The sequence below is a fragment of the Camelus dromedarius genome, chromosome 14 (genome assembly GCF_036321535.1).
Source record: "Camelus dromedarius isolate mCamDro1 chromosome 14, mCamDro1.pat, whole genome shotgun sequence".
NCBI lineage: Eukaryota > Metazoa > Chordata > Mammalia > Artiodactyla > Camelidae > Camelus > Camelus dromedarius.
In genome coordinates, this window is record NC_087449.1 from 68,939,319 (window position 1) to 68,958,380 (window position 19,062).

Consider the following 19,062-nt stretch of genomic DNA (forward strand, 5'->3'; position numbering starts at 1 on the left):
CCCCCGGGGGACAGCGCAGGGGCGGGCGCGGGAGGACAGTGGGCGCAGCGTGGCTCCGCCTGCTTCCTCCTCCGTGGACTGGAGCTCGGGGAGGCGCTGAGGCCCGGCTCCCGCGACGCGTCCTCTGCGCAAGCACAGCCGCCCCACCGTGGACCGTTCCAGCCCAGGCAGCCTCCCTCCCCCGTCTCAGGCGGGGCAGATGCCGGGCCAACGGGGGAGTGAGACTGGAGGCGGGGGGCCCTCCACCTGCCGACGGCTCCCAAATCCCCCCAAGCTTCCTTCCAGCCTCTGGGGTCCCCGGGTGCCTCCTGGGAGGGTGAGTGCGGGCCCCTCCCCGTCGAGACGTCCCTGCGGGGGAAGTGGGGAGTGAGGCTGGACTCCGAGCAGCAGGGTGGGGGTGCCTTGTGGGCACGGCATGACCCCTGTCCTCTCCCCAGGAGTGTCCTACAGTCGCCTCCACACCAGTCACCTCCTCCCTGGGGCCTCCCGGTGTCCTGGGACCAGGCCTGGAGAGGGAGGGGGGCGGTGTCTCGCCGGAAGTGGAGTCGTTGCTGGAACCATCGCTAGGGTTCCAGATGGAGACCTTTCTCTCCCTGAGGGGCGGAAGGAGACAATGCTAGGGGTGCAGGGATCCTGAATCAGATTACCCCGGAGGCGGGGACAGAGGCGGGAGGGCACGCACTGCAGGTGTCCGGGGTGTTGGGCTCCCAGCCTCAACCAGGTGGGGACATGGTCAGGGACATGTCCGAGCAGGGACAGCGATGGGGCCTAGCACTGGGCAGTGGCGCTGGGGTCCATCTGCACTGTCCCCAGCGTTGACTTTTGCCATCCTCACGGATTCGCCACACGTGAATGTATCCCTCAGTGACGTAACCTTGAGTCTGACCTAACTTGACGCCTGCGGACGGAATCACACTGCTCGTTTCCTGCTGACTTGCTCATCTCCGCTGTGACCCTGACCCTCATTCATGCTGCTGGGGCCACATCCTCATTCGCTTTCAGAAACGTCGCAGTTTTCTTTTCCATCCGCCTGTCGGTGGACATCAGCTGTTTCCACTGTCGGCTACTGTAAAACTAGCAATCTTCTTAGAGCCCGTCAGGATCGGTACATAACTGTATGATCCATTGGACAGCGGCCCAGAAATCCACTCCGGAGAAACAGGAGGCAAGAAGATACACAGATCCAGGAACTGAAATCCACAGGTGTTACACACGTGCTACGTTCTCCCAAGAAATCTCTGGGGAGATCCAAGGTTCTTTTGAACGGGGTGCGGCTCAGAAAGGGCAGGTGGAAGAAGTCTCAGCCCAACTCTCGCCGCTCCGGGCACGGCCTCGGGACACTCGCTGCTTGCCCTTTGCAGATGGAACTGGTCACAGCAGCAACCAAGACAAACATGCAGCTTTCCTGTGGGGTGATGGGGGGTGATGGGGGCGAAGTCAGGGCAGCACCAAGGTCCTGCTGGAAATAAATATGGTACATTCACAGCTTTCCTATGACCCATCCACTGGTGCCTCCCACGCATGGATGGTCCCGCAGGCATAAGGTTGAGCAAAGGAAACCAGGCACCACGGAGCTGGCCCTGCACACCATACAGGAGGTGCAAAAATCAGCAAAACTAGTCCACGGTGTGGGGGGACAAGGGGTGCGGGGGGACGGGTGAGCACCTGCTTCTGTCACGTGTGTTGGCTGCACGGGTGTTTTCTGTCTGGAGGAAGTTCACAACCACGTGTGCACACTCTTCTGGATGTGTACTGCCCTTCAATACAAGTTTGGAAATTTCAAAACAAAACAACTGGAAACCCTGCTGGGGTGAGGAGTTTATGAAAACAGGCAGAGAGAACAAGGGAGCTGATCTAAGCGTTCATTCCTCCAACCCTTCTCCTCCTAACACCTCTGGGGAGTGGATCCCAACATGGGAAGACTGTCTGACCCAAGCAGTTTCTCAACCTCGCCTACCCAGCAGGAACACCAGGGAGGCGGGGGGGGGGGGGGGGGGGTGCTGCTAAAAATCCCACACCCAGACTATCAGGCCAAGTCTCCAGACAAGGGACTGGGCATCAGTCACTTGTAATTTCCTGGAGACTCCAATACACAAACTACTAATCTGGAAAAGAAAAAAAAATTTTTTTTGCACTGGATGCTTGTTAAAAACAGCAAGGAAGACTTAACCTAAGACTTGCAATAGGGGAGCATGAACTCAACTCGGAATACATATGTGAACAAAAAGTACTGCAAACCATCTCAGTAGACAAAGCCATCAAGTCATCAGCCGCTGCCACCCCCACCCCCCCCCAGTGGAGACCAGCCTGCAGCCCGGCCTCTGCAGCCACTCACAGTGGTGCCCTCGCAGGGGACTCAGAATAAGAAAGGACAGGGTACTGGCCATAGATAGCTAGGTGCTTGTCAAAGGAATGAATTCAGCGAGCCCACATGTTTGCTTCCTCCCATACATAGAAAAGCACTAAATTCTTTAACTTGAGATACCTGGCTTTCTTTAGATAACAAGCAATCTTTTACTGTTCCATCTACCTGGTGTTTGTTGTAAAGCTCCTATATATCCTGGTCCTCCCCTACCTCTTCAGAGCAGCCCCTCAGAGCCACCTGAGGGGCTGTCATCCCGGCTCGAGTCCTCCCGCCAAATAAAACATAACTCTCAACTTTTAGGCTGCGCATTTATTTCAGTCGACAGAGGTTTACGGCCACAGGGCAGATGGGGCCAGTGGATGGAAAATTACTGAAAGGTACCTGGTTAGGTTTTCAAGGGTAGCGGAATACGCCACCCCGAAATGTGCCTAAGAGTTCAGATCACACCACCGCAAAACATGACAGTTCAACACACTGACTTCTGAGCTGTGTGCTCTTGAAAACCAGCCCACGCAGGGAGCGGTCTGGGGAACTGCCCCCCGTCTGCCTACAGACCCTCTCAAGGGCACTCGGTCGTCACAGAGCCCCCGGGGAGCCTCGCCTTCCCGGGAAGACGGGCTCACCGCCGGGAGGCTGCGCGACCTGCACCCTGCATCTCACTCCTCACTCCGCGCGTCCTCCTGGACCCTCCCCTCCTCCCTCCCTCGAGATGGTGTCCCCCGGAGCCCCGCGTTTTCCCTGGGCCCCTCCGCGCGCCCGCTCTCCGGCCTTTGCTCCAGGGCAGCCGGCGGCGGGACAGCCCCCGCTCCTCCCTCAGCCACACGGGCGGGAGGGGTCCCTCGGGCGTGGGGCTCAACACTCGCCGCACCTCCAGGGCCCGGGCGCTGGGGCCGCCGTGCCCGCCCCGACGCCCGGGCCCACCGCGCGGACCCGGAGCCCCGGCTGTGACCGCCTCGCAGCCCCGCCCCCGGGCTCCTCTGCGGCGCTCTAGCCTGCGGCGGCTCTCTACGGCTCCTTCCGGCCCAGACCGGAAGTGGCGCCGCGCGCCCCGGAGGCGCCCCGCGTGGGCTGCGGGAGCGGCGGCGTGATGGCGGCGGCGGCGCCGGAGGCCTGGCCCGAGCTGGAGCTGGCCGAGCGGGAGCGGCGGCGGGAGCTGCTGCTGACCGGGCCCGGGCTGGAGCAGCGGGTGCGCGCGGCGGGCGGGCGGCTGCCGCCGCGGCTCTTCACGCTGCCGCTGCTGCACTACCTGGAGGTGAGCGGCTGCGGGAGCCTGCGGGAGCCGGGGCCGGGCCTGGCGCAGGGCCTCCCGCAGCTGCACAGCCTCGTGCTGCGGCGCAACGCGCTGGGGCCCGGCCTGAGCCCGGAGCTCGGCCCGCTGCCCGCGCTGCGCGTGCTCGACCTGTCGGGCAACGCGCTGGAGGCGCTGCCGCCGGGCCAGGGCCTGGGCCCCGCCGAGCCGCCGGGCCTCCCGCAGCTGCAGAGCCTCAACCTCAGCGGCAACCGGCTGCGCGAGCTGCCCGCCGACCTGGCGCTCTGCGCCCCGCGCCTGCAGACGCTCAACCTCACCGGCAACTGCCTGGACTCCTTCCCCGCCGCGCTCTTCCGCCCCGGCGCGCTGCCACTGCTCAGCGAACTGGCGGCCGCCGACAACCGCCTCCGGGAGCTCAGCCCCGACATCTCCCACCTGGCCTCACTCAAGGTCAGCGGGGCGGCCCGGCGCGGGCGGGGCGGGCGGGCCCTGTTGTCGCCAGGGAGGGGGACCTCCTCCCGGTGCTGAGCCGACCCAGCTGACGTCCCTACTCATCGTGGCGGCACCTCTGGAAAGTCGGCCCACCCTCGGGTCCCCTCCCACCACCTGGCCTCCAACCTCTGGTGGTCCTCTCGACGCGCATCGCACACTGTTCACGTCTGGGCTGTAACACTGTTTTGTCATTGGCAGCAAACAGCTTCTCTCTTAGGTGGAAAGCAGGTCAACAGCAGGGACCTATGTCTTAGTTTTTGTAGTCCCAAGTACTTGTGAAATGACCTGGTAGGCCCTGTGTGGGGGGCCATCCAGACGGGGCAGGAAGATGTGAAATGACTAGAACTCCCATAAGGGCACAGCGTGTGATTTCACGTAGGACACTCCCTTACCTCTGGCAACTGCTTCGCAAGGTACAGGGTTGTTATTCCTGTTTTATCAAAAGCCGGAAGGGGTTGCCCAAAGTACCCAGCAATTTGGGGTTTCCTCTAGACTGCGTTGTCTAGGGACTGCTGGCTTATTCATCTCGGGTCCCCAGGTCCCAATGGAATGCTTATCTCAAAACAAGGGCCTATTAATATTAAGTCTGTTGAGTAAGAGACAGGAGGGCAGAAGTCACTATGATTGGGATGAAATCCAGGCTCCTCTCCTTAAAAAGGGAGGCCTGCATTTCTTCTTCCTATTTTTCATCTTTTTATGCCTACTTTCTGTAACAATAAAATGTATATACAGTTTAGCAACTGACGTATTTGCAGCAGAAATTACTTTTAAGATGTTGCCAACTCATTTTACTAACGTCTGTGTTGGGATAGAGCTGTGTGTGTGTGTGTGTGTGTGTGTGTGTCTGGGACACTGTCACCCAGGGCTGGGGCCTCCCTCTAAGGCTCCGGTATGACACACGGTGTAAGCACTTTCTATTCCGTCTGATACATCCCTTGGTTTTCCAGAAGGCTCGTGTACCAGATGTGTAGCTTAACAGCGTCATGTGAGTGCAGTTTTTGTATTTTTCTTTAAATCTGTAATGTCTCACCAGTATTCAAGTTTGGTTTTGGGATTTTTTTTCAATAATGTCCTATGCTACTCTTTGTAGTACCCACCCAGTAAAGTCATCTTCATTGTGTCCAAAACACCCTCATTCAGGCAAAGAGAACATCTCGCTTGCTCAGTTCCCCCTGGCCTGGCCCAGCCTGGTCACCACTTTTAGACTTCCATCCACCCTCTTTCATGGGAAGAGACCTGTTTCTTGGAGACTGTCTTGTAAGAGCTACTTGGAATCCCTTCTGGGCTCAGGTGTCCTTTGGCGCCTCCATAAGGAGCAGCTACCAGAACTGGGTGAAGCAGCGTCACTCCCCAGGCTGGAGCTTCGGTACGATCTGTTCTCGGTCCTTCCTAGTGCTGCGGGAAGACAGCTCGGCGTCCCGGGCCTGTCTGCTCACCTGGAGACCTGTGAGGGTGACCACAGCACCAGGAAGACCTGCTAACTTGCTCGCGGTTCTCCATTCTGGACTGGCCTCGCTCCTGATACTCGTGTGGCTGCGGTCCACGGGCTCCGGGCTGGGCTTCTCTTGGTGTCGTCTTGGGACCTCTCCCGCCCCAGCTCCACAGTCTGACTTCGTACGTGGCGGCCCAGGGCTCCTTAGAGCGCGAAAGCAGAAGCTGCCCGGCTCCTTAAGGAGCAGACCTGGAATCCGCAGCTTGTCACTTCCTCTGCAGCCTGTTGGTTAAATCGGTAGAGCTCAGTCCAATTCGTGGGAGATGTCACACCAGGATGTGGGTACCTGGAGGTCCTCTGGGGGCCACCGGAGTGACGCCACACAGGCCCCTGCTTGTGCCACCCACTCCAGTCGGGAGACATCAGATACAAGCAAGTGCCTTGGTGCCCACTCCCCTGGGAGCTGCCGCCAGGTGGCGGTCCCGGGCCTGCAACCATGAAGGCCTGACCTTCTTCCCCGCTGCAGTCACCTGGGACGAGGCAGCTGAGGAGACAGCTGTCTTTCCCTCACCAGTTAACTCTGGGGAGCCTGGCTTCACCATCATCTCCCTGGTCTCAGACCCATTCAGCTGGGCTTCCCCAGGGGGAACCTAGGAGACTGTGGAGTGGACTTCTCTCCACTGGGGATCTGTTACCCATCGGGCCCAGCCCAGGGCTGTGATGCACCGAGGGTGGGGAACCCTCATTTTGAATGACTGTTCCCAGCCCCGCGGCCCTGCGCGTCTGGGATTGACGCAGGCATGTGCAGCACAGACGTGCCCCCAGACTTCCGCATCGGGCCAGGATGGTCCATTAGCTAAAGGACCACAGGATTCCTCCCATTTCCTACCAGAATCCTGTCCACTTACGTTGTCTGATTTCGGTCGTACGCAGGGCTCCTCCCATAACCAAGTTTCACAGAGACATTAAACTTTGAATGTGAAGCCTTTGCCTGGTAATAGGAGAAGAATCCTTCCGTCTTTTTATTTTCTCAGTGGCTGCCGGAGATGGTGGGTCCAGGTCCCCTCAGCCTGGCCACCGTCTGCTGGAACAAGGACCAGTCCCTTCCACATTTCTGGGGTGGAGTGTGCGTCTCTGGGGCTCGCAACTGGGAATTAAGGGTCCCTTCCCCAGCAGCATGGCCCAGAAGGCAGTGGAGTCACTGTCTAAGGTCAGGGGCCGGCCCCACCCACCCTTTTGTGCTACCCATAGAAAGGGAGTGAGTGGGTGTCTTCTGGAAGACCCCCTCCCAATACCCTTGCACCTGTCCTCTGTTGGGACCACCTGACCAGGCTGCTGGCCTGAAGCTTCTCTAGTTGGGGCTGGAAACCAACGAGGCACAGCCCCCCTGCCTCCACCCACCGCTGCCGCCCTGTGGGCTCTTCCTCTGCTGCTCTTTCTGGGTCTTTTCATGTGAATGCAGAGACACTCCATCCACCCGGCAGCTGTGTTTTCCTGCCGCAAGAGTGGGTGGCCAGTGGACTTCCAGCTGTTTGGCCAAAGCTCCCCTTGGACCGTGCAGGAGACCCCAGAGTTGGGCGGGCAAGTCCAAACCTGACCTTGAAATGCCAGCCCTTCACTATAACTGCCAGCCTCCGAGCGGGGTGAGCACCCGGTTCTCCTGGGCCAGGCCAGGCTCACGTGTGCACACAGGGACATCCGGCCTCAGCCCATCCTCCAGCTCAGGTTCGTTCTAATGCTGGGCATGTTCTGCTGGGTCAGCCCCACAGGCCTGGGCTTACAGCTGGCTGGTGCTGATGCAGCCAGTTTGTAGTGAGTTAGGAGGCCAGGCTGGAGGAGATGCCACCTCCTGGTGCCCAGGTGCTGGCAACATCGCAGAGCAATGCAGAGTGTGACTCTGTGTTACTCCTGCTCTGGTCTTTCTTTTTTGCTCATTTAATTTAAAGAAACCATGGTACCATTCTGCAGGGAACCTGTTTTTCATGTACAGTTCTTTCTGCCTGTGACCAAACAGCCCCCTCGTCCCTTGCAGTCTTTCTGCACCCTGATCACCGGCCTGAAGTTGTGCTGTGGTTGTCACAGCGAGAAATCTGTGGTCCTGCAGTGCCATCACCACCACTGTTTCACAGAGCTTGTGGGAGCCCGCTCTCGCCTTCCCCTTCGAGGAGGCACTGGGGAGGGGCCGGTGGCCACAGGACTGCGGGTCCTTTCCCCCATCCTGGCACCTGGCCGGAGCTCAGAAATCTGATGTGTCCCCGTCTCCCTCCCAGACGCTGGACCTGTCCAACAACCAGCTGAGCGAGATCCCAGCGGAGCTGGCCGACTGCCCCAAGCTCAAGGAGATCAACTTCCGAGGGAACAGGCTAAGGGACAAGCGCCTGGAGAAGATGGTCAGTGGCTGCCAGACCAGGTCCATCCTGGAGTACCTGCGTGCTGGGGGCCGCGGGGGCGGCCGCGGCAGGGGCAGGGCAGAGGGCGCGGACAAGGAGGAGGGCCGGAGGAAGAGGAGGGAGCGGAGGAAGCAAGAGAGCAGCGAGGGCGAGGAGGCGGCGGTGGACGAGGCCAGCCGGCTGCTGCTCAGGGTCCTGCACGTGTCCGAGAACCCGGCCCCACTGATGGTCAGGGTGAGCCCCGAGGTCAAGGACGTCCGGCCATTCATCGTGGGCGCCGTAGTGCGGGGCATGGACCTGCGGCCCGGGAACGCGCTCAAGCAGTTCCTTTCCTCCCAGGTGGGTGCCTGTGGCTGGCAGACGAGGTGGGGGTGGGCTTTGGGGCTGGTGACCTTGGCCTTCGCTCCTGCCAAATGCCTCGGTTTCCTCGCCTAGAAAATGGGGCAGGCCCGGGCCTCCTTCCCCGGGGCAGTGAGCGTTCCTTCAGTCTCTGATACACTAGTGGGCTTCCTGGTTTCAGTAATAAATTCTACATTGAGTTTCACAGGAGATAGTATTAAAATTTTCAGCTCTTGCCAGCACATTCTTAGGTGAGTTGTTCAGTTTTGTTAGATTTCAGTTAGGCGAACTTGCAGGTTGCTGCTTTTCTGTGAAGTCTGCCCGGCTTTTAAAATAAAACGCACATCCTCACATGTGGGAGACCCCGAGTGTGGCCGGCGGGGCTGAGGCTGCCTCGTGGAAGGGACTCTGTTCAGGGAGGCAGTTGGGGCACGCGTGGCAGGAGCTCAGAACTCAGAGATCAGTGTCTGGGAAGAAAAACACGCTGGGGTCATTGTTCTGTTTAGGTTACACTTTTGTTCATTCAGTCATAAATTTTAACTCAGGATGGTCCTTTAAAGTCTCGAATGTTGTGTACTAGAGTTAAGGAAAGAAGGAATTCTGCTGATCAATAGATAAGATCATTTTCTGACAGTGTTTCTACAAAACTGTGGCTTGGGGAGGCAACGGGCGAGGTGGTGGCAGGCGGGCTCATTCCCGCCAGCCTCGCCCACTGAGACCTGCCCGCCCACCTTGGATCTTGTGTCGCAGACAAAGCTCCACGAGGACCTTTGTGAGAAGAGGACAGCGGCCACCATCGCAACCCACGACCTCAGAGCGGTGCGGGGGCCCCTGCTGTACGCTGCCCGCCCGCCGCAGGACCTCAAGGTGAAGCCACATGGCCCTCCCGGTGTTTGCGATTTGAGGGCTCATTTTCTGTTTTTCGAAAAATACACGTGGTGTTGATCGAGTTGGAGCATTCTGCATGGACCCGGGCCTTCCTGTGCTCCTAGCCGAAACATCAGATAACCAGACGGGCCGTGTCGCCAGGAGGTGGTGATTGAAAGAGGCCTTTCTCCACTAACTTTTAGCCAAACATTGTGGTTTATATCCCACTTGCAAACGCTGTACTTTGGGATTGACTTCAACTGAGTTGCTCCTTCAGGATCCTGCTCCTAGTCTGTGAGCTCTGCACGGTGCTCTCAGTTCCCCGGGCGGGGAGGCTTCCCGGTGGCCACCGTGCGGACCTCAGTGCTGTGCTGCTCGCCTGAGGACCAGCTCCGGCCACCGGCCCCATCTCCTCCCTCGGCCTCCTTGGGACGGATGGTCTTGCAGACGTGGTCGTCTGTTTGGCGGGTTAAGGTTCAGCCCAGCTTCATAAGTACTGGAGTGTTTGGGCGTCCGGGTGCCCAAGGTGACCTCTGAAGGCACGGTGTGTCCACAGGTGACGTGAAGGGCAGGTTCTGCCCTCAGTCACCTTGACCTCCACCTAGGGGTCGTCAGCTCTCAGAAGCATCCCGCTGCCGTGGAGGTGGATAGAGGAGAGTGCGGGGGTCGCGGTGCTCAGAGCCATAGTGAGCGAGAGGACGGGGCGCGCCTGGCTGTGACCCCAAAGCTGGCTTGTTTCCACTCGGCTGACGTGCGGCCTCCGCCCCACAGATCATCCCCTTGGGGCGCAGAGAAGTCAAGGCCAAGGACCTGGTGCGGCAGCTGCAGCTGGAGGCGGAGGAGCACAGGAAGCAGAAGAAGAGGCAGAACGTGTCAGGCCTGCACAGGTGGGCGCTGCGGGCGGCGAGCGAGGCTGGGGGCAGCCCCGGGAGCCGCCGTCGTCCGGGGAGCTCCTGAAGCTGCCAGAACTCGAGGAACCTCCCTGGCCTTCAGCCCCTCTAGTCAGGAAAGAGGGGACCGTGAGCCCAGCTTCTCAGGCCCCGGAGAACCAGGTGACAGGAGTGTCCCACGGGAGGGTGGCCATCGGCACAGATGCCAGGCACGCAGGGACAGAGGGGTGGGGAGAGGCATAGCCCCACCGCGTTTGCTCCAGATCGGGCAGGGCGGGGCCGGGCGCGCAGAGGCCCTGGGGCGCCATCAGACCGTCCCACCTGGACGTCCCTTGCCGCGCCCGGCAGCCACCCTGCGGACACAAGCCTCGGAGCCTTCCTCGGCCCGGCTGTTGACACGCGCCCTGGACCTTGCGCCTCCACTGTCCGGAGGGCTCGCACTGCCCACTCGCTGCAGGTCTGTCATGGCTGCGCCTGTGATCGGTGCCCCCTCCCGCGCAGGTACCTGCACTTGCTGGACGGGAAAGAAAACTACCCGTGCCTCGTGGACGCCGAGGGCGACGTGATCTCCTTCCCGCCGATAACAAACAGCGAGAAGACCAAGGTGGGTGGCGCCCCCTGCGGCCCGGCGTCTGCCAGGCCCCCACGGGCGGCGCTAGCACGCGCGTCTCACCACGGGCGGCGCTAGCACGCGCGTCTCACCACATGCGCCGCGCCCGGGGCTCTCTGCTCACGGAGGCGACAGCCTGGGTTTGGGTGACGCCGTCTCCCTGCTTTTCTTCAGATGAGGTGTTGCAGTTGCTGGTGGCCCTTGTATTACTTTATTCTTCTCTGAAATCTTTCCCGTTTCTTTTGAAGATTAAGAAAACCACATGTGACCTGTTTCTGGAAGTGACCAGCGCCACCAGTCTGCAGATCTGCAAGGACATCATGGACACCCTCATCCTGGTACGTGCACCCTGTGGCCACCTCAGTCTCCCCGGGCCACCTCTGATCTCGCGGTTAAAAAGATACCTTTTATTTGCAGAAAATGGCAGAAATCAACAAATACACTTCAGAAAACAAGGAGGAGGGCTCCCTCTCCGACCCTGAAGCTGATGCAGTTTCTGGGCAACTTTCGGGTCCCAGGGCGACTCCTGGCGCGGAAAGTGACGGGTCCCCGCCGCTGGTGGTGGAGCAGGTTCGGGTGGTGGACGAGGAGGGGCACCTGAAGGTGGTATACCCGTCCAAGACGGACCTGGACATCGCGGCCCACGTGACCGTGATCCGCTGACAGCCGGAGCCGTGCTGCTGGCCCTGCCGGAGTCCGCCCCGTGACGCTCAGTTATTCGTTCCCCTCGGGGCTCTTAAGACACATGCATTCTTTGTTCAGTTTTCCAGACGGCTCTGTTGGAAAGGGAGGCCATGTGGCCGTGAGCTGAAAGGGCGTCGCCTCTGCAGCGCCAGCCTGACTTCACTGAGACTGGGTGTGAAGTTACTCGAATGTGGGAGCGAACTGTTCAGGAAGTCCTGAAATCATGTCAGCGCACAGCCAGCACCTGCACTCACAGCGAAGAGGGCGCTGTCGCTGGCTGGAGTGTTCAGCTGGGTGAGGAGCGAGACGCCCCGCCTTTTACTGACTAGCAGCTGTTTTACTACGACCCCGGGTCTCACAGCCAGACTGTGCCCACAGCGCGGCCTGGACGCGTGGGGCATCACATTCTCCAGCTGCTGCAAATCATAATCTTTTTAAAAAACTTCTTCCTGTGACCCTGGAACTGGCAGAGTCTCCTCCTCAGAACTGCTGCTGGCCATGTCGGGGATGGAGATGCCCAGCATCCGCGAGCAACAGCGGGCCCACCTCCTGCGCTGGACCGGGCTCCATGCTTGGAAAGTCGGCCCCGCGGAGATGAGGTGTGACACCCACGTCTCCAGGTCCGTGTACAGGTTTCCCATCCACGCCCAGACGGGACAGTTCCCTTTGTAAACTGTCTGCCATCGACAGCCCACTGGAGGACGGGGCAGCAGTGACTGGAGAAGGTCACAGAGCCCAGACATGCATGAGGCTGAGACCCCGCTCGCCGGGCCTGCTGCTCGGCCGCAGTTTCCCCAGAGCCGAGCCACCCTACCTGGAAGGATGAGCCACAGCTGCCCAGTCACCCAGCCCAGCTCCCCGGTCACCACCAGGACGGCTCACCCCCAGTCCCGGGGGTGGCCGTGCTCGGCTGGGCCAACGTGGGTGCCAGGTGAGAGTATCTCCCCCAAATCTGCCAGGCACCTGCGGATCGGTGGCTCTGCCTTGTCACTTCCTGACCCTCAGGCTGCCAAAGCCACAGATGCCATGGCTGGCGCGGGCGTGGGCATCTCGGCTAAGCCCTCCTGGGGGGGTGTGCCACAGCCGAGCTGCCCTCTTGGCTCTGAGACCACAGCCTCAGTGGCCACGTGGCGTGTGGCCCAGGGTCTCCTTGATGGAAGTGAAGCCCCAGCGCCTGCTGCCCTTTTCTGATGCAGCTGGAGTCCACCTGAGGTCTGGAAACGCACTCCACTTGCAGCACAAAGCCCCTTTGATGTTCCTCCTCCTTGGCCCGTGTGACCCTCTAATTAAAAGCGTTCAGTAGGAACACGTGGGCTCCTTCTTAGTGTTTCTGGAGGCGGGGGTGGGGAGCATCCATGGGGACACTGAGGACCTGGGACCCCCTTCCCAGCACAGATCTTGCCACCAGAGAGCGGGGCAACCCCGGGATCCTGGGAACCAGCTTCCAGCGGCATCTTCCAGGTCTGAAGCGCCAGATGGGAACCCATCCCCACCATATCACCCCAATTCCGGGCCTTCTACAGAAGGGGAGGCCTGTCCCACCCTCTCCAACCCTCCTGGGGCTGTCAGGACGCCGCCTCCACCTTGACCACTTGGGTCCAGCCGGGGCCGGGGGCCCATCTCCCTGAGGTGGCCCAGGTGGAGGCAGGTATCCCGTGTGCCTCTGCCTGCAGCCTCCCCACAGGCCAGGCAGCCAGTGCCAGCAGAGCCCACGGGCAGAGGACACCACATCCACCAGGGCGTGGGCCAGTGCCCCCAGCGCTCCACCCAGAGACCTGCTGGGCCATGGAGCCTACAGGGCAGGACCCCAGCATCAGGCTCTGCAGTCCACGGCCACCCCCAGGGCTCCCCCACCCTGGGGAGCAGGCATTGTGAGGGCCCGTGGGTGGCACCCAGCATTACCGGACCGAGCTGGACAGGCTCCGGGGAGGTCACTTCCTCTCCTCTGGCCCCTGGTACTGCCCCCGCCCCCACCCTGAGCATGGGCCACACCTGGCTGTCTCTCCTTGCCCCATCCCATCTCCCTGCCTTGCCTGTGGCCAGTGGCATCTGACCTGTCCATCAGCAGACCTTCCCCTGCCCAGGGGATACTCAGGGACGTCTCAAGCCAGGGAGGCCAAGGCAGCTTCCCAAAGAGGGAGGTGTGACAGGCAGGGGACAGCCTGGGCCCCTCCTCCCTTCTGTCCTGTACCCTCGGGGACGCCCAGCCCCTGCACCCCCAGAGCAGACTGCCCACCGCTGAGAGCCCACAGAGGCCATGTAGCCGCAATGCACCCGGCCCCTGCCCACCTCCCCACAGCCCCCACCCCAGGACCGGTCCTGAGATGACCGGAAGGGGCTCCAACTGGGATTCCAGGATGAGACCAGACAGGTGTGGGTCAGCTGGCGCCTCCTCCCCCAGAGCGTGATCAAACAGGTGGGGGCGGAGGGGTCTCTGGAGACAGGTACTGAGGCTCAAGACCAGGGCTGCTGGACCAGGCCCTCCGCCGCTGCCCCTTAACCTGCTTCCCTTGCTCCCAGCACGCAGCAGGCCGTGCCAGAGCACCAATGCTGGGAGGCCCCGGCCTGAGAACAGGCAGGCTTGCCAGGTACCGCCCCTGGGGCCACGCCCAGCCGCCCTCCTTGGGGTCAGAGCCAGGGATCACCTGGGCAGTGAGGCCCCACCTCACTCCCACCTGGCCCAGGCCTGCTATCCCCATAGGCCCATCCCGTGGGGGCCTCTGCTCCTTCCTGCCAGCTACGTCTCTGACACCCAGGTTTGCCATGTGGTCTCCGATCACAGGGCCCACAAAGATCCCGACTGTCCCTCATTCCCGCCCTCAGTTCTGGGGCGAGGCCCACATTCCTGAGGTGTTTCTAACAAGGGGTCTGCGGGGCCTGAGACACGAGTTCACAGCAGACGAGGGCCAAGTGTGGCCCAGGAAGGCACCTACTGAGGCCGGAGCGGCCCCAAGGCGGGCGAGGGACTGCCCGTGGTCAGGGCAGGCAGGAGCAGGTCTGGCCACATGCTGGCCCTCAAGCCTTCCCGTCCCCACCTCCCACAGGGGCCCCGCCAGGACCAGGACGGGGCACACCCAAGGCCAGAGCCAAGCAGGGGGCGCACAGGCCCTCAACAAGCCTCCTGGCTGCTATCCACATGCCCCCGGCTGGCTTCACACCAGGTGCCACGAGTCTCGCTTGGCTGGGGGGACCCATAGGAGAGACCGAGATCCGTGCTTTTGTCCAACAGACATTTAATGACTGCCTCCAGGCACAGGCTCTGGTCCTCCCATGGGGCACAGGCAGGGAGCCGGGCTCCCACTGGGCCCCAAGGGAACAAGCCCAAAGATTCGGTGGTGGGTCTGGGACCAGGGCCGAGGCCCCTCCCCCTACTCAGTCCTGGGCTGCTAGGCCTGTGTCCTCAGTGGGGGGAGGACAGTCACCTGGTGCCTGGGGAAGGAAGGGGGTTCTGGGGGCCCAGGACTGCAGGACCAGCCTGGGTGTGTCCTGTAGCCCCAGTTCAGGCAGGGACCCATCTCCCAGCCAGTGAGCCCCGGGTGGCTGTGTGTGCCAGGTATGCATACACCTGCCCTTGCTTGTGTACCCTGTCCTTGTCTGGCTGTACGCCTGCGCCCTGTGCACCCCCAAAGTCTGTGTATGGGGAGGGGGGAGTGTCTGTGCCCGTGGTGGGGGGCTGTCTGTGGAGAGAGGGACCTGTACACAGGGAGGCTGTGCATACTGAGGTCTGCAGGTACAGATGGGCCCTTGTGCGTGGCGAGTGTCCCTCCGAGCCCCACCCCCGGCTGCTGGGCAGCATTCATTTGCACTTGTGCACGTAGTAGCCGGTGACATAGCCCAGGATGAACACGGCCCAGAAGAGGGCCACTCCACTCAGCACCTTCATGGAGATGCCCAGCTTGCCCGAACACAGTTTCCAGGAGATCCTAGGGTGAGAATCACAGGCAGGTGAGCCCCAGGTGGGCCCCAGAGTGGACTGTGGGGGCTGGGCGGGGTGGGGAGGGGGAGGAGGAGGAGCCGGCCCGGCCCGGGCAGGTGGGCCATGGAGGAGGGCTGCCTGGCTGCTCTGGACTTGGGAGACGGGAGGAAGCCGAGTAGGGGAAGATGCCGGGGAAGGCATGAGGACCAGGTCTGCTGAGACTGCCCAGGGTGGGCACCCGGCTGGTGACCTGTGTGGAGCGCAGGTGGGCGGGAGGGGCAAGGTGGGGTCTGTGTTGGGCATGCTGGCCTGGGGGACCAGGTGGGGCACCTCCCGGCCCCTTACCTCTGCCAGCTGGAGGCCTCCTCTGTGCCAGGCCCTGCGGCCACGCTGACTGCATCCCGGCTGCTGTTGGCCCACCTGCTGTACTGGATGCTGCTCTCCTGGGGCTGCATGCTGGGGGCTGCGGAGGCTCTGGCGGGAGGGGCAGAGGGCGGGCTGAGGCCTCCAGAGGCACCCTGTTCTGGCCTGGTCAGGTTAATGGCAGGGCTCTGTGAGGCACTGATTTTAGGGTGAGGGTCTGCCTGGGGGCCGGGACAGAGCAGGGGGCTCTCAGGTGGGCTGGCTCCTTTATCCGCATCCTCTCATCTGGCTGAGGAGGTGACCAGGATGCAGAGGGGTTAAGCCACAGGCCCCAGGTCACATGGGAGGAGGCAGAGGGAATTCCAGCAGGGAGCCTGAAAGTCTGCCAAACCCTGCCCTCAGGAATGTGAGAGGCTGTGTTTCCACCCAGCCTGCTCCCCTGGGGGTGGAGGGACCCTCCAGGCACAGCTGTTGCCACCCTCCAGACAGGACATGAGACAGGACACGGCAGACCTGCGGCGGCCATGTCACCAAGCCTGCTAACTGCTCCCTCCCCTCCCGTTCCTACCAGATAAGGCCCCAGAGCCATCCCTGGAGGCTGAGGAGAAAAGGGATGGGGTGAGCAGGCAGCAGGCCTCGGGGTGGCTGGTACGACCTGTCCTGTAGGGGGAGGAGACCTGGCAGCCTTTGACAGCAGCTGCGTCCTCTGGCCTCTGGCCTCTGGCCTCTGGCCTGTCTGCATTGCAGCCCCTCCCTGACCCACTGCTGTGAGAGGACCTGGGACTTTCGGGGCCCTTGGGCCTGCTAGGGGCCCAGGGGCTGGGTAGGCCCCTCACTTCTAGGGGCTGAGACTTTGCTCAGCCCCCACCAGCCTGGGAAAAACTGACCTTTCTTCCAGGCAATCTTGGACACAGAGGCTTAAAGGCACAGTGCACCACTAGCAAAAAGCCAACGCTGAGTTTCAGAAACTCATGAAACAGGCAGTTCTTAAACCCCTGGCTTCATGAGTTCTCCGTTTGCCCCTTCCCAAGTCCCAGGTCTGCAGGAAGGAGGGGAGCTTGTCTCGAAGACACGAAGCCTTTCCCCACGGGAGCCCAAGTTCTGGGGCAGCCATGCAAGCCAGGTCTCAGGCCTGGAGGAAGCCAAGAATTTGTTGAGTGAGGGTTCTGTTTTCCCACAGTGTGTCCAGGAAAGGGGCTATGGGCCGACTCTGTTAGTTACCTACCTAATGCCCACCCCCTCCCTCCTGTGGCCAGAATCCCTGTCTTGTTCCAGGAAGCAGTATGCCAGCCCCAAGTGACAGTCACAGGATAAGACAAGTTCACTACTCTGATCCCTGTTTACCCATGTCACCCAGGTGTGTGCTAGGGTTCAGCAGGAGATAACAGGCTCTTGCTTTCATGAAAGAAAGAATAGCCACCTCCTTCTTCCTGCCTTGATGTGATGGCTGGAGCTGCAGCAGCCACTTTGCAATCTGGATATCCTACAACACTAGCCCATGGTACTGAGTCACCAAATCCACACCAACTGCCCACCCATGGGCTTCTTGCTGTAAGGAGAGCCAATCCCAATCTGTTCAAGCCTGGGTCACTGGGTTGCTGTTACTTGCAACAGGACGGTTCCTGACTAATATGGACTGTGGCTCTCAAATTGTCCTGATTAGATAAAGCCACCAGAACCTAGTGAGGTGCTAGAGCTGAGCTTCTGAGGGCTTCACCCACTCACACAATGGCACACCGTGTCACAGGACCCTGGGGCTGGGCTACCTAGCAGGGCTACCTGCTAAGCCTGGGAGCCTTACGGACTACCATCGCCTCCGGGGAGCACGTGAGAACAGAATCCTGGCACACAGGGCTGCACAGACATTAGGCCCCTTTACCCCTACTGCACCTCCAAGGGGCCGACAACTTACAAGGGGAGAGTCCTGGGTTGGAGTCAAAGCCTCCGGGGCCCGGGAAGATGGTCAGAGCCTGGGCAGTGGATCTCACCACCTCCCAGCCCACAGCTCGGGATCTGAAGAGCCTCCGATGCCTCCAACCTTAAAGAAAATCAAGAAAAAATGAAGAGACGTGGCAGTGCCAGGGGCCAGGAAAGGAAAGGGGCCCTGGGGCGTCCCAGGCAGCCAGCGGGAGCTGTGGGGGCAGTTAGCCTCAGGGTGGGTCGGCGGGGGACAGCCTCAACCTCGCCCCCACCCCAGAAATTTCACTCTCCCGGGCCGGCCGCTCGCAGGCCAGGGAGGCCGCAGCCTCGAAGGGCGCGGGGCTGCCGCACCCAGGCCCACCTCCCTCAAGCTGCACGAGGAAGCTGCGCCTCGACCCCGCGTCTCACCTGGTTGGTTCGGGGCGGCTCAGCGCGCAGCAGACGTGTCCCTGGCCAGAGGCCGGCGGAGCCTGGGAGGGGGCTGGGGGCCGGGTCGGGTCGTGGGGCCAGAGCGGTGGCGGAATAGGGTCCAGCGGGTGGAGCCTGGGGCGGGGCCGGGTGGGCGGGGCGGTGGGTGGTGGGGCCCCGGGAAGGGACGCGGCAGATCGGTCAGGGCGGGGCCTGGGGGCCGTGGGTGAGCTGGGCAGGGCTTGGGTGCGCGCGGCCGCCGGGCTCCTGAAACCCGGGAGGAGCCTGGTGAAGTCGTGGGGAGGAGGGGGGCGCGCGGCAGGGGGCGCGGCGAGCGGGAGCGCGGGCCGGGCTCCTGGCCTTCTGGGAGGTGCGCGGCGCGGCGGTGAGGGGCAGTAAGGGCCGCAGGGGCAGCAGAGCGCTCACGTCCCCCGGGCCCGGACACAGCTAGGATCTCCGAGCCCCCTCCCCACTCATCCTCCCCCACCAGACCCCGACGAGAACAGGGGTCGAGCGTAGAAGCGGGTTCAGGGGTCCCGGCGTGCCTGGTTAGAACCGAGACACCAGGCGGCTCGCGGGGGCGCCCGGGGTTGCGTGGAGCTCGGCCCAGGTCATCGCTCTAAGCGGCCAGAAGCCGGAGCGGGACCGCCACGCACCGGGCATCGCTCCGCGAGCCCGCGCTGCGCGAATGAAAGGATGCGTGGACAGGTCGGCGTGGCGAGCAAAGGGAAGAGGCGGAGGATGGACTCCGTTCAGCACGTGTCTGTGTGCCGGAAACCGCACAGACAAGCGTACCTGTCCTCGTGGAGTTCTCATCCTAGGAGCGATGGATGGGAACGGAAGTGCCGCACCCCGACCCACCTTCTTTCCCAGGGTCGCCCCAGCAAGGCAATGTCCCAGTCAGGGGAAGCCCAGCCAGGGAAGCCCCCCTCCAGGGGAGCTGCCGCAGGTGTGTGCAGCTGGCGGGAGAGAAAGGCCACTGCGGGGCCTGAACTGAATGCATAGGAGCCCAGACCAAGCCTCCTACACCTGGGACCCCCAGAGGGCACCCTGCTCGGCGTGGGGTCTCCCCAGGAAGGAGCCTGGGTGCAGGCTGCTATGCAGACCCCCAACGAGTGAGTTTTGGAATTGGGGGGG

General features: G+C 61.8%; 2 protein-coding genes across 3 annotated transcripts; one reads left to right on the forward strand and one right to left on the reverse strand.

Moving 5' to 3' along the window:
- Positions 1–3,418: 3,418 nt before the first annotated feature.
- LRRC47 (leucine rich repeat containing 47) lies at positions 3,419–12,624 on the forward strand. The gene is made up of 7 exons (XM_031463896.2): positions 3,419–4,064; positions 7,809–8,267; positions 9,018–9,134; positions 9,906–10,021; positions 10,526–10,628; positions 10,883–10,972; positions 11,052–12,624. The coding sequence occupies exons 1-7, from the start codon at positions 3,453–3,455 to the stop codon at positions 11,295–11,297; spliced, it is 1,743 nt and encodes a 580-aa protein (XP_031319756.2). The 5' UTR covers positions 3,419–3,452; the 3' UTR covers positions 11,298–12,624.
- Positions 12,625–14,534: 1,910 nt separating this feature from the next.
- Positions 14,535–18,029, reverse strand: SMIM1 (small integral membrane protein 1 (Vel blood group)). 2 transcript variants are annotated; one of them, XM_031463887.2, is made up of 4 exons: positions 17,926–18,029; positions 17,510–17,635; positions 15,580–15,708; positions 14,535–15,241 (listed from the first exon to the last, which is right to left on the reverse strand). In XM_031463887.2, the coding sequence occupies exons 3-4, from the start codon at positions 15,687–15,689 to the stop codon at positions 15,115–15,117; spliced, it is 237 nt and encodes a 78-aa protein (XP_031319747.1). In that variant the 5' UTR covers positions 15,690–15,708; positions 17,510–17,635; positions 17,926–18,029; the 3' UTR covers positions 14,535–15,114. The 2 variants fall into 2 exon arrangements, with proteins under 2 accessions (XP_031319747.1, XP_064350219.1); XM_064494149.1 differs by lacking the exon at positions 17,926–18,029 and adding an exon at positions 17,879–17,924.
- Between the last annotated feature and the right edge of the window lie 1,033 nt (positions 18,030–19,062).

What these genes read in the sequence shown, in the direction of transcription:
- SMIM1 (XM_031463887.2), bottom strand. Translation starts at nt 15,689, where the DNA reads ATGCAGCCCCAGGAGAGCAGCATCCAGTACAGCAGGTGGGCCAACAGC. An exon ending in GAGGCCTCCAGCTGGCAGAG is followed by an intron (nt 15,242 to 15,579) that starts GTAAGGGGCCGG and finishes TTCTCACCCTAG; the next exon opens with GATCTCCTGGAAACTGTGTT.
- LRRC47 (XM_031463896.2), top strand. Translation starts at nt 3,453, where the DNA reads ATGGCGGCGGCGGCGCCGGAGGCCTGGCCCGAGCTGGAGCTGGCCGAG. An exon ending in CCCACCTGGCCTCACTCAAG is followed by an intron (nt 4,065 to 7,808) that starts GTCAGCGGGGCG and finishes TCTCCCTCCCAG; the next exon opens with ACGCTGGACCTGTCCAACAA. An exon ending in AGCAGTTCCTTTCCTCCCAG is followed by an intron (nt 8,268 to 9,017) that starts GTGGGTGCCTGT and finishes CTTGTGTCGCAG; the next exon opens with ACAAAGCTCCACGAGGACCT.